The 12,519-nt window shown below is 58.1% G+C and overlaps 5 protein-coding genes across 5 annotated transcripts; 2 read left to right on the forward strand and 3 right to left on the reverse strand.

Annotated features, from left to right (window-relative positions):
• Positions 1-564: 564 nt before the first annotated feature.
• GCG54_00001915 (Profilin) lies at positions 565-1,043 on the forward strand (the record flags this gene model as incomplete). Its single annotated transcript, XM_045402017.1, has 2 exons — positions 565-648; positions 711-1,043. Coding segments are annotated over 2 exons (417 nt in total), but the record flags the coding sequence as incomplete, so codon positions are not given.
• A 422-nt stretch (positions 1,044-1,465) lies between these two features.
• GCG54_00001916 (Protein transport protein GOT1) lies at positions 1,466-2,158 on the reverse strand (the record flags this gene model as incomplete). Its single annotated transcript, XM_045402018.1, has 4 exons — positions 1,466-1,762; positions 1,821-1,836; positions 1,896-2,004; positions 2,128-2,158. The coding sequence occupies 4 exons, from the start codon at positions 2,156-2,158 to the stop codon at positions 1,466-1,468; spliced, it is 453 nt and encodes a 150-aa protein (XP_045270747.1).
• Positions 2,159-3,089: 931 nt separating this feature from the next.
• GCG54_00001917 (Chromatin-remodeling complex subunit ies6) lies at positions 3,090-3,683 on the reverse strand (the record flags this gene model as incomplete). Its single annotated transcript, XM_045402019.1, has 1 exon — positions 3,090-3,683. The coding sequence occupies one exon, from the start codon at positions 3,681-3,683 to the stop codon at positions 3,090-3,092; it is 594 nt and encodes a 197-aa protein (XP_045270748.1).
• Positions 3,684-3,953: 270 nt separating this feature from the next.
• GCG54_00001918 (Actin-like protein arp5) lies at positions 3,954-7,219 on the forward strand (the record flags this gene model as incomplete). Its single annotated transcript, XM_045402020.1, has 7 exons — positions 3,954-4,043; positions 4,092-4,136; positions 4,184-4,268; positions 4,709-4,996; positions 5,046-5,366; positions 5,414-7,137; positions 7,187-7,219. Coding segments are annotated over 7 exons (2,586 nt in total), but the record flags the coding sequence as incomplete, so codon positions are not given.
• A 496-nt stretch (positions 7,220-7,715) lies between these two features.
• GCG54_00001919 (putative transcription factor kapC) lies at positions 7,716-9,110 on the reverse strand (the record flags this gene model as incomplete). The annotated part of the gene is made up of 3 exons (XM_045402021.1): positions 7,716-8,177; positions 8,363-8,815; positions 9,063-9,110. The coding sequence occupies 3 exons, from the start codon at positions 9,108-9,110 to the stop codon at positions 7,716-7,718; spliced, it is 963 nt and encodes a 320-aa protein (XP_045270750.1).
• Positions 9,111-12,519: the final 3,409 nt, after the last annotated feature.

Consider the following 12,519-nt stretch of genomic DNA (forward strand, 5'->3'; position numbering starts at 1 on the left):
ACCAGAAACACTTGTATTCGCCTAGTTGCAACCCGTGCTGAAGAAAGTACCCCGCCCCGCGGCGCTCGCCCCGGCGACGACCTCTCAGTTCATAGCGGTGTACCCCGCCCGGCCCGCTGGACCTAAAAATTGATGTATCTCTAAGAGGGGCAGGTCAGGCAGGAGGGCGACCAAGAAACACATCTCAACCCGAAATTCCTCCCTCCAATATCCCACCACACCGCGTCAAAGCTTGGGCTGCTGCACTCACACTCTTCGACTGAAGCTTCTTGTCTCCTTTTTTCCCGTATTTGCATCAGCGAGCACCAGGTTTCCTTCCACTCCTTCACCATGTCGTGGCAAGGTAAGCAGAGCAACGGCCCAGCTCTGTCCAGAGAGAGGCCATCCCCGAAAACCCCCACCTTTGCCGAAACAGAGAGCTAACCTGTCGCCTTCGTCACAGCTTATGTTGACACCAGGTAGCCGCGCACCAGAGCTCTCCCCTTTTCCCATCCCGCGCCCGTCCCGTCACGGGCACCCGATGGGAGTTACACGGACGATCATGGCTGACATGGACTTTGCAGCCTCGTTGGCACTGGCCACATTGACAAGGCCGCCATCATCAGCATCGCTGGCGACAGCACGTGGGCGTCGACCGCCGGCTTCACGGTATGTCGCGGTGTTCTGTCCCTAAACATGCCGCCGGGTGCTGACTACGCTTGTGCACACAGCTTGCCGCCAACGAGATGAAGGTCATCTCCGACATTGTCAAGGGAGACACCGGCGCCAAGGACAAGGCCTTTGCCGACGGTCTCTACATTGCCGGTGACAGATTCGTCATGGCCCGCGCCGAGGACGGCACCATCTACGCAAGAAAGGTTGGCATCACAAGCCCCGAGAAGAGGCCCAGAGCACTGACATCAAGCCAGGGACGTGACGGCATCGCCGTCGCCAAGACCAATCAGGCCATCCTCGTCGGCCACCACAACGAGAACCAGCAGGGTGGCAACGCAAACCAGGCGGTGCAGAAGCTGGCGGACTACCTGGTCGGTGTCAACTACTAAGTGTTGCGAGCGTGGAAGAGCGGCGGAGGGTGGACGGGCGGCCCATCTGAAGGCGCCCTTGGAGTTTTACCGTGTGCGAGGCAGGCTGGGCATCTCGCTCCCACACACACGACGAGGATTTGACATACGAATCGACGAACACTAGATTAGCAAGAGTTACCAATGGCGGAATCTTTGCTTAGCCACGGCCATGTCCGGAACAGAGTCCCTGAATCATGCACTACAAGGTAATGCGGAGTGCTTTCGTACAGTCATTATCCTGACACCTTGGCCAAATCGATACACCTCGACGTATGATACATGTTCTGGAGAGACCAACACGCTCAAACCCAGCTGCGCCGTTCTGTGGTATACAACCCGTCTATTCGCTGTCCCATTCCGACCAAACCCATAATTGCGCCGTAACTTTAGATATCGTGTGATTAGACAGGTAGCTCCGCGTTTCGTCGACCGACACCAGACCGGTCGACCGCGACGCCAATGTACGGCCCAATAACGGGGATGTTCCTCGCGAACGCCGCAATCGTGCCCAAAAAGTCACCAAAGAGAACCATTATGCCGTAGAGCTCAACACAGAAGCCGATGAGGGGCCACCGCAGCAGAATCAGGGCGAGACCGCCAAAGAAGGCCGCCGTTCCCTTTGCCTTTTGTTTCCGCGCGAAGAAGAGGAGCGTCTTTTGCGGTCCGATGATTATCGTCAGGCCGATCAGGAAGAGGATCTGCGGCCGCGTCGGTCAGTTGGGTCGCACGTCAGCGTTTCAAGGGGGTAGATCGTACGTTTCCCATGGCAAGCCTGCAACAGACCGTCAGCTTCATCTGGAGAGACTCGTGTGCGGGAAAGGGGGGACGTACATGGCTCGGTCAAAGAAGAGCATCACTCCTCCGATGAGGAAGAAACCTCCTGAACCGGCGTCAGCTCCGATAGACCACCAATGCGCCAGAGCTCGGATAGAGCGCAAACCTACCACCAGAGCAGAAAATGACCCCAATCTCTGTAATTCATGTCAGCGACCGTCCAGAACGGGCAGCGAGGCCTAGGCAGCGTCGTGATGCGGCCGGCGTGAAGCTCCGCGGGTCGACATACTCTGGGAATCCGACATCCACATCGACGCCATCTTGCACGGTTTGGTTGACTGTCGAGTCGGGTGGGCTTGGGTTGATATCGGGGTTCGTTCGAGTGATTCGATGCGAGCCACAGGTGACTTGTGAGACTCGACGCGCAAACGTATGAAGGCCAAGGAGTTGTTGATCTGTAGCTTACTGGCGGGAGCAGACGACGACTTTTAGATTTAAGACCAGATCACTACTACACTAGGAGGAAATAAAGCCAGCGTTCCTGCCACGAAACAGGGGTTGCGCTGCTGCTGCCCGCGCTGTCACGGATCGTTTGGGGGATGGGACAACGCGCTAAAAATGCGCTGCGAGGGTTGGCCACGGCTTTTGGACCAATGGCAGCGGGGGGCAGACCTTGGTGGGGGTCGTGGGTGCTGATTTAACCCACGCTCACCTGTGGAAAATTCAAACGCTCAACTCACCATCCTCACGACCATGGAGCTCACAGCGACCGTCGCATGAACCGCCAGCTGGCGAGATTGCGGTTTATGCCGATATGCTTCTCGACGCGGCATGTTTGTTGACATTTGTCTGCTGAAGCTGCAACTCAAACACGAGTTGACGGGCACACGAGCAAGCTCACAATATGGGCAGTCGATGGACGTGGCAAGCGTCACTTCATCTAATTCGCCGCGGCGGCCGTAGCCTCGAGCTATGGCAACTGAGTATCGTCTCCCATACGTTCTCGGTAATCTGTCGATTCACAGGCGGAGAACAAATCTCTGATCACGATTAAGCCGGAGTGTCATCTAGCACCCTTTGCTGAAAGGCTGAGGGCTGTATAGTTGAGATTTGACTTTGTTGGTCGCACATATGCCAGCTGGTAGTACTGTTTTGAATACACTTCATTTCCCATGCTCCAAGTCCCAAACAACGTGACACCGTAACGCCTTCGCCGTGACTCCGCAAAGCAGATAACCCAGGAACGCCAACTTATTTGAGAACGGTGTGCGCTCCACGCGCCTCCAGGAACTGCTCCGCCGCGCCCTGGGGCAGCGTGCGAATCAGGCCAAACACCTCCTTGTCGTGGTACCGCAGCCGCGTCTTGGGGTCGAGGTACGGCGCGGGCAGGCCCGTGATGTCGCAGTACCGCTTCGTGTGTGCCAGTGACGGCGCCGACTCAATGTTGGTGTACGTAACGGCCGGCGCGGCGCCTCCGTTGGGCTTCAGGCTCTTCTCGAGAACGAGCTTCGACAGGCTGCGCGAGGCCTGGGCCAGGTTCGGCGGCAGGCCAGAGGCGTCCTTGCCGGTGGCTGGCGTCGAAGTGCCGCTCGTGGAGAGGCCGTCGTCTTGCTGACCGGCAGCCGGGGTGCCTGCGCCGCTGTTGTCGTCCTGCTGCGGGGTCGCCATGGCCGAGGCTTCGCGACGGGAGGCATCGCCGAGAATGGTCTTGATGTTCTTGTTGCGGCGCTGGTTGGGGCGCCAGGACGGGTTGCGGAAGCTCTTGTGGATTGAGTGGATGTCGATCTCGTCGAGAAGGGCCTGGTGGGCGATTTGCGCCTCCGTCTGCTCTTTTGGTGCCGCCATCATGTACTTTGCGTAGATAGGGTTGGGTGAGATATGTCGCGCAGGTCGTTACAGGCGTCGCGGATCGAATTGAGGGCGACGGGATGACGGTGCTGCTGGTTGAGGCAGCGGCAGGGGAGCTTATTCTGCCACGACTCACCGCTTCTTCGGTGTGTTCGGTGTGGTCGGGTACCTCTGCAACTGTCCTGGCGGGGATGGTAGCGTCACGTAAACAAACGAACCACCTTCACACACAGCAACAAAAGCAAGATGGTATGCTAATGTGATGAGTCTATTGATTTCGACGAGCTGACACCTGAAAAGGAGAGCCCACACGAGCACCAGCAGAACCTTTTGCTCTCTCGCATCATCACCAATGTGGTATGTTTACCAGACAGACTGCGCAGCATCGCGACTTACACGACGCAGGAGAAACTCAACGAGGCCGTTATGGTTATGAACAAGTCGTTGCAGGTAATGAAATCACATTGACATGCCCACGTCCGGTCTGACTGTGACAGGAAATCAACATCCAGAACATGAACGTCGAGCTTGTCGCTCAAATGTTCAAGAACTACCAGTCCAACGTCCTCTTCCACCTCGAGGGTATGTCCACCTCAATCTCTTTTGCTTACATCTACTCATTCGCACTAGCAACGGACAACTTGAAGCCGCCTTCATAGATTTTCTGGGATTTTCTTTGGGGTAATGGATGATCAATGAGATATGATGAGACGTGCTGGCGAGAAGACCAAGCGGTCATAGCAGAATACCCAAAAGAGACTGAATACACACTACGGTTAAAATGATTGACTTTCTGCTATTTCTGTGAATTAAAAGCATCTACGGATGTGGTCACCTCCCCCGGCCTCAAGTGTCGCTGTCCGGGTACCTGTGACCACTAACAGCTACGCCGCAGCACGTCCCGACCCACTAAACTTTACAGCCTCGTAGCTCAGGTAGCCTCGCAAGACGGCGCATCGCGACTTCAACACGACGACCGAACAGACGCATTGAACGAGACACACCTGACGTGACCCTTCGAGACAACCCTGCAACGTCCCAGACGATTGAACCCCATCCGCTTCGAATCGACCCGCACCCCCGGCATGGTCAGTCGCATCGCGACAGCCTAGACCCTTCAACGAGCATCGCGATGGCGCCCTCAGCGACCGAGGCGCTCCCTCCTCTCAAGGGACCGCCCGAGAGGACGTATCCGCCCGCCAAGATATTCCCGGTGAAGGAGGCAAAGTTCGAGAAGCCAATTGCCGTGCAGCATGACGGAAGAGAAAAGGCAGCCGCGCACCCGGGTGCAGCCATCGTCATTGACAACGGTGAGCACCGAGACAGCGAGCACGAGTGCCCGCCCGCTAACATTCACAGGCTCCTCGGCCGTGCGCGCGGGCTGGTCTTTCGAAGAGAAGCCCAGGCTGAACATCCCCCCGATCATGTCCAAATACCGTGACCGGAAGGCTGGTAAGACGTACTCCTTCGCGGGCAGCGATTGCTACGCCGACACGACGGCAAGGAGCCACATCCGATACGCTTTCGAGCAGGGGACAGGCATCGTCAGCAATTGGGACGTCATGGAGCACCTGCTCGACTACATCTTCCTCAAGCTCGGGCTCAACGGCGACGATGCGTCCATAGACGTGCCCATCGTCATGACGGAAGCGGTGGCCAACCTGCCATATTCACGGAAATGTAAGCCTTCCAATCAATCTAGAGACTACACCTCTAACGCATCACAGCCATGACGGAAATCGTCTTTGAATGCTACGGCGCGCCATCCGTGGCGTACGGCATCGATTCCCTCTTCTCCTACAGACACAACAAAGGCAACACGGGCATCGTGGTCTCGTCGTCCTACACTTCCACGCACGTAATACCCGTCTACAACCACAAGGCCATGTTGAGCCAGGCCACGAGGCTCAACTGGGGCGGCTGGCACGCGGCCGAGTACCTGCTCAAGCTCATCCGGCTCAAGTACCCGGCCTTCACGGGCAAGCTCAACGTGTCGCAGGCCGAGCACATGCTGCGCGACCACGCCTACGTCTCGGAGGACTTCGACAACGAGCTGCGGGGCTACCTGGACTGGACCGGCCTCGAGGACCGGGACATTGTGATCCAGTACCCGTTCACGGAGGAGGTCGTTGTTCAAAAGACCGAGGAGGAGCTGGCGCGCATCGCCGAGCGCAAGAAGGAGAGCGGCAGGCGGCTGCAGCAGCAGGCGGCCAAGATGCGGCTGGAGAAGCTCATGCGTAAGGAGAACGAGCTGGAGCACTACAAGAAGCTGCAGGCCAAGCTGGAGCAGCAGACCAACAAGAAGGAAGTGCGCCGGCTCCTGGACAGCAACGACCTCAAGGACGAGGCCGCGCTGGAGAAGGCCATTGCCGTGCTGGACAAGGCCGTCAAGAAGGCGCGCACAAAGGACGTTGGCGGCGATGCCGAGGAGGACCAGCAGGAGCCCGTGTTCGACCTCCTCGACGTGCCGGACGAGGAGCTCGACGACGCCGGCCTCAAGGCCAAGCGGCAGCAGAAGCTCATGAAGTCGAACCACGACGCCCGCGCGCGCGCAAAGGCCGAGAAGGAGGCCGAAAAGGCGCGCATCGAGGAGGAGAAGCGGCTCGACCAGGAGCGCCGCGAAAACGACCTCGAGGGCTGGCTCGAGGAGAAGCGGCAGCGGCGCGACCTCACGCTGCAGAAGATGAAGGAGCGCGAGCGTCTCAAGCAGGACCTCGGCAACCGCAAGTCGCTCGCCTCGCAGATCCGCATGAAGAGCATCGCCAACCTGGCCTCGGACAACCCGACCAAGAAGCGGCGCCGCGGCGGCGACGACGACAACTTTGGCGCCAATGACGACGACTGGGGCGTGTACCGCCAGATCGTCGTCGGCGACAACAGCGACGACGAGCAGGAGGAGGAAGACCTCAACGCGAACCTCAAGATCTACGAGGAGGAGCTGCTCCGCTACGACCCGGACTTCACGTACGAGGACACCCATGAGGCGCAGACGGACTGGTCCAAGTCGATGCTGCACGCCTTCGCCCGCGGCCCGCGCCCGTTCGACGCGGGCTCCCAGGCCGAGCTGAACCAGATCCACCTCAACGTCGAGCGCATCCGCGTGCCCGAGGTCGTCTTCCAGCCGTCCATCGCGGGCGTCGACCAGTCCGGCCTTGTGGAGATCATCGGCGACATCCTCAACCAGCGCCTCGGCGCCGTGCCGAACCGCGACGACTTTCTGAAGGACATCTTCCTCACGGGCGGCAACACCATGTTCCAGGGCTTCGACGAGCGGCTCCGCTCCGGCCTGACGCCGCTGCTCCCCGCCGACTCGCCGCTGCACATCCGCCGTGCCCAGGACGCCCTGCTGGACGCGTGGAAGGGTGCCGCCGGCTGGGCGGGCTCGGCCGCCTGGAAAGCCGCCACCATCACGCGCGAGGAGTACCAGGAGAAGGGGTCAGAGTATATCAAGGTGAGTCCACGCCATGATGCAGCGCTTGGACATGCTAACACGAGCCTAGGAACACGACCTTGGCAACACTTCATATGTATGATTAGTCGGGCGCTATTGCGGGAGCTAGAATGGGTAGTCGGGAAAATGGTCAACGTAGTTTACACAGTCTGCCACAATAAGACGAAAAGTCAGTTGACTCTCTTGGTCACCGTGACGAATACCATGGTGCGATTCTGCCCAGCGAAATGTCTGTATACACATGCAAGTCCCTCCACCCAAAGCGCATCACTGCCAAGGTCCTGCTGAAACCGAGTACTTCTCGAATGCTCGAAATAAGGGCTGCTGCCGCCTCCTCTTCCACTCACACAACAACCGTTCTCTTTTGATAAGTAGCGCAAGCCTGAGGCTTTGGCTCGACAAAAATTCCCTTACTCGAGAGTCTTGACTCAGGAGTAAGGTGGCTAGAAAATACAATTCATCCCTCAAACGCCTGCCCCTTGGTAATATCTTGACAAACCATTATACCGCAACGCCAACTAAGCAGAAACATTGAAAGGCTAGGCGTCAGCCCAGAATCAGCACCTCCACGACGAGCCCTACATCGACGCGGTTGGCGCGGCCGGGAGGCCGTCCTGCTGAAGCTGGCTGTCAATCTCCTCGCCCTCGCGCCGTGTCTCGTCCTTGCCCTGCTGCTCCGGCGAGAATGCCTTTTCAAACTGCTGGCGTCCCGCGAGCTGCTCCTGGGCGGCCAGTCCTGCGACGGCCTGCGCGACGGCCTCGAGCGGCGTGCCGGCGGCCGGATTGCTGGGCGCGACCTCGGGGGCGCTCGTCGCGGCGGAGGCGGGCGGCATGGGGGGCTGCGCGAGGTTGACGTTGGGAGGCGGCTGCGGGATCTCGCCCTGGGCGTCCAGCAACCTCGACTGCAGGTGGATGACGTATTCGCGAAGGGCGTAGTTCTCAGACTGCATCGCCTTGTAGCTCTGCTCCATCTCCATATAGTCGCGGACCTGCTGCTCCAGCTTCTTGATGTAATGCTCCTTGCGCTGGCGGAAGGCTCGCTGTTCGACGTGTTAGTCTCTGCCAATTGGCGATCAAATCAAGGGCGCGGACGTGTCAGATGTGCTTGCACCGACGGGACCGCAGTCAGACGGCCCAGGTGACGCAGTAAGCACCGAGACAGCTCCTGCGACCCGCACCAGTCACGCGCCCCCAGCGATCCAGCGCAAACCGTGTCAAGACTCACCTGGGCAGCTCTGTTTTGTGCGGCGCGCTTCGACTGCGAGAGCTCGCGCTTCGCCTTGCTACCGGCTCCACCGTCGTCCAGCGCCATGGCAGTCGAGGCGGGATGGGTCGGAGGAGGTGGAGGGGCGGTCGACGGGCCGGCAGCGGTGACGGGAGGAGCGGCTTGCTGAGGCGGGGGAGGGCCAGCAGGCATCATGTTCACGGCTGGCGCGTGGACGTTGCGAGCGGCTCGAAGATCGGGGTGGATGTGCGCTTCGGGGTCGGTGTTGTTGTTGGAGCTGCTGTTGTTGACTATCGGAGGCAAGACGTCAGAGGGCGGCGAGTTCGTGCCGTTACTATAGCCATGAGCAGGCGACGCGCTCGCTGGTTTGGCAGCTTGGGGACGAGCTCCGCGAGATGGGGCCGTCGCGTTGTCAGACGAGATGGGCGTGGTGTGCTGGCTTAGTAGCTCGAGCTGCGCTGCCAAGTGGGCTGTTTCTGTGGAGAGCACATATCATGTCAGCAAGACCGTCCGAAACGAACCCCGAGGCTTCTCAAGAAGCAGAGCCAGTGATTTGGGTTAAATAAGACGAGTTGCAGCTCGATGGAAGCGTCGGCATCATGAAAGGGAAAAAGTTCCCGAGAGAGCAGGGGTGTGAGAGAGGCGGCTGGGAAGGTGTAAGAAGGAGAGACGGCCACAAAAGCCGCAGCTCCCTCTGTACCTTGCGCGTCTGGTCCTCGAGACTGAAAGGGCCGAGATGCTGCCACATGCTGTCTCTCAACGATGGGGTTGGGGGGTAGGAGTGATTACATATCACCGAGAGACGAGACAGTAAAGAGAGCGGGAGAGCGCAACCTCTTGGGATGTAACGGATATCGCTGATTGCAACGTAGTTTTAACGTGAAAAAGAAGCCTGTCTTGGGCAAGAGTACATGGGAGTTGGGCCAGGTACAATGGAGAAGCAGTGAGCGATGGATGATGAGGTAAGGCGACTGACAGGCTAGGTCGAGTCGGTGGTAAGAAGAACGAGAGGGTAAGTGTGCAGCTCGCGAGCGCAGAGGGATGGGGATGGGATGCTCGCGGGACAGGCGGGAATTGCTCAGGCTTGAGGTGGCCGGGCGGGACGGGAGACGGAGGGCTGGATAGAGCAGGAGGCGGAGATGGGAACGGCGACGCTTGGAAGGGGGAAAACGAGAAAGGCAGACCACTACTCACCTGTATTAGTGGTGGTATTCGCGGACGCAGAGGGCGAGGGTGAAGCGCTCTGCATCTTCAAGCTCCGGTTCTGACTCAGCATGAAGTGGACGGAGGATTGATTACTACAGGCACCCGAGAGGACTTATAAAGAGGGCCCGGACGATGAGACTGGTGGATGAGACGGGCGACCGATGCGGCAGTTCGAATATGTTTAGGTAATCGTCTGCGACCTTAGCGCGTCGAAGAGGAGGGGAACCTGAAGAGGGTGTGGGTAGCTGCGATGGGTTGTGTTGTGGGAAAGCGTGTTGGAGGTGGACGCGGTAACGTAAGGTGAGGCAGGGAAGGTGGCCCGTAGAGGGACGCAAGTATCCGAAGGTACCGTTGTGGTGAGGTAAGAACCAAGGAAAGGGAAGGCCGTCCGTCGCCCGCTTGCCGTGCGAGTGGTAAGGGTGAGTGACGGGTTGCGTTGAGGCAGAGGTGAGCAGCAGCAGCAACAACAAGGTGAGGTAAGGCAGGTGGCAGGCCGTGGGTGGTGGTCGTAGCTTGGACCTTTTTCTGATCCGCGGCAGCATGCAAAATGCGTCCCGTCCCTCTTTTTTTTTTTTTTTTTNTTTTTTTTTTTTTTTTGTCACGCCAGTTGGTGCCAATGCGCCCAGGTGCGGCCAGGTGGTGGTGGTGGTGGTGGTGTGGAAGGGGAGCTGCTTGCCTGGTGAGCTCTGAGCTCCGAGCGCACGTCGACGGGAGCTTGATGGAGGGGGTGGGAAGGCAGGTGAATGGACGAGAGGGGGAAAATGCCTGGTGGCTTAGAGAGCTGTTTTGAGGCGTTGAGTGTGTCGTGTCGTCCTGTTTCCTGGTCGCCAAAACCACGCAGACACGCAGGCACGCAGGATTCCTGTGATGGATGGATCGAGAGTCGAAGCTGCCTTCGAAGGGAAAATCGAATGGCTGGGGGCGAAGGATTGGCTGATTGGATTCGGATGCGAAAGACGAAGGGACGCGACGAGACGAAGAGAATCTCGGTAGGGCGGATGCTTGTAGCAGGTAGCAGCAGGTACCGACAAGAGGTCCCAGGGTGGTACTTTCGTCCGCCGTTCCGACCCGGTGCTCTGTTGCTGCGCGCAAGTAGCCCAATGTATCTTTCTTGAAGAGGGAGACAGGTGCCAGCCTGCCTGCCGGGGCCGACGGGGCAGACGGTCACCCAACAAGGTCAGAGTGTACCAGCAGACCGTCATGCTTCAGCCAACCGATCTCATCATCTATTTCAATTCCTGAAGATTGAACTTTATGCATTGTTGACGGCCATCCAATTCTGCGTTTTGTCCATTTCTCATCTGTCACGATAGCTTATTCTGCCATCTCTTAAGTAGAGGACCAGCTACCTCTCGGCCTGAGGTAATCAACCATGTCTGGATTCAACGGAAAACACACGAATCTATGTCTCCCGCATGCTTCACCCAGCTAGATAAACAGGCTCAGCTGCGCACCGAGCTGAAGACCTGTAATCACCACATGCGCGATACCGCACAGTACCTGTCCTGCTGTGTAGCCTCGAGCGCTCCCTTTGCCATCAGAGGAGCTGCTGTGTCAGGCAGCACAGGTCAGCCACGTGATGCCGTCTGTTTCGATTGGCCATCCCCTCGCTGGCGGCTCGCAATCGCATTTGCTTTCGAGCGGTGCTGCTGATGATTCACCGAGGTCTGTCTGGCACCCCGAGGTACCTCCTTTGACACAAAGTTGTTCCACGCATCCGATGCCCCGGCTACATGGCCGTCGGGCGTGACAAGTTACTGTCAGCAAAACTGGTTTGTCAGCACAGCGACGAAGGGCCGGGTCCGCCAGTGGGTTTATTGGCTGGATCTGGTCTGGCGCAAAGAGTGACGGCACCCAAACGCGATCCCATACAGAGAAAACAAATAAGCGGGACAAATTACCTCATCCAAGGCGTCTCCACAGGGGCCAACCCAACACCTTGGCATTGCCGCCCGCACATTCACTCACGGCGAGGCGACGGACATGTCGAAAGAGCCGACCGGAACCCGTCACGCAGGTACATTAAATCAGGGCAGGTGTTAACTACCCCTGCACGCAACCACGAGCGAATTTACCGAAGCCTCACCGAGATATTCCCTATTCGGCAGTAGGTAGGGCGATGCCAGTGCCATCGCGCGCGGACTGGTCCCCACGTTGCTGCTGTCAATTTATCCCGCTTCACTCGACTCTCGCGTCGACATGTCAGGCTTGGGAAAAAGACGCATTTGCAGACCGCATGGCCTCGGACAACAGGCACCGCGACTTCCGTTGCTTGACTTACATAAGCCGACGGCTTGGCGTACCTGCATCCACGTCTGTTGCATTTGGCGGAGTTGAACCCCGGTGCTTTTCTGACGATGCGATCTGGCCAATGACATGTTATTGACTCGATTACGTGATGATGCATTTGAGCATTGCGTCGCAAGGGTCGCTGTTGAGTTGTTCATATAGTTCTGGTAGGCCCGTCTGACTTGTGGCAGTTGACTTTCCAGACTGATGAGGTGAAGTAGAACGAAACGACGAGTTCGAAATATTAGATGAAGAGCCAAAAGGATGTGGCCGAAGCCAGCATTCGGGTTTCATACCGAGTTCGCAACAAAGGCTCAGAGCGTGACACCTCCATTTCACTTGAGCCTTCACTTGACTGGAAAGGGGTGAAGCCGGACCTGAACATAAGGGGAGACCTCTGCCACGTTGCTGCTTCTGTGATTCACCGGGTCCGGATGAGAGCCTGGGCCAGTTCACCATCTATGACTTGCGCTGTATGCGTGTCATCGAATAAGAGTCGACAGACATATACACATGAATGACAATAGACTTCACCAAGTGCCCTTTCCACGAAGCTTTCCAATCTACAGACTCTCGCATGATGGCTCTGAGTAGCTCGCTCAGCTACAGACCACGTCACTCCGTCGGTTCAACGGTGGTCTTCGGACTTCCGCACACTCATC

Source organism: Colletotrichum gloeosporioides (assembly GCF_011800055.1).
Source record: "Colletotrichum gloeosporioides strain Lc1 chromosome Unknown consensus_7, whole genome shotgun sequence".
NCBI lineage: Eukaryota > Fungi > Ascomycota > Sordariomycetes > Glomerellales > Glomerellaceae > Colletotrichum > Colletotrichum gloeosporioides.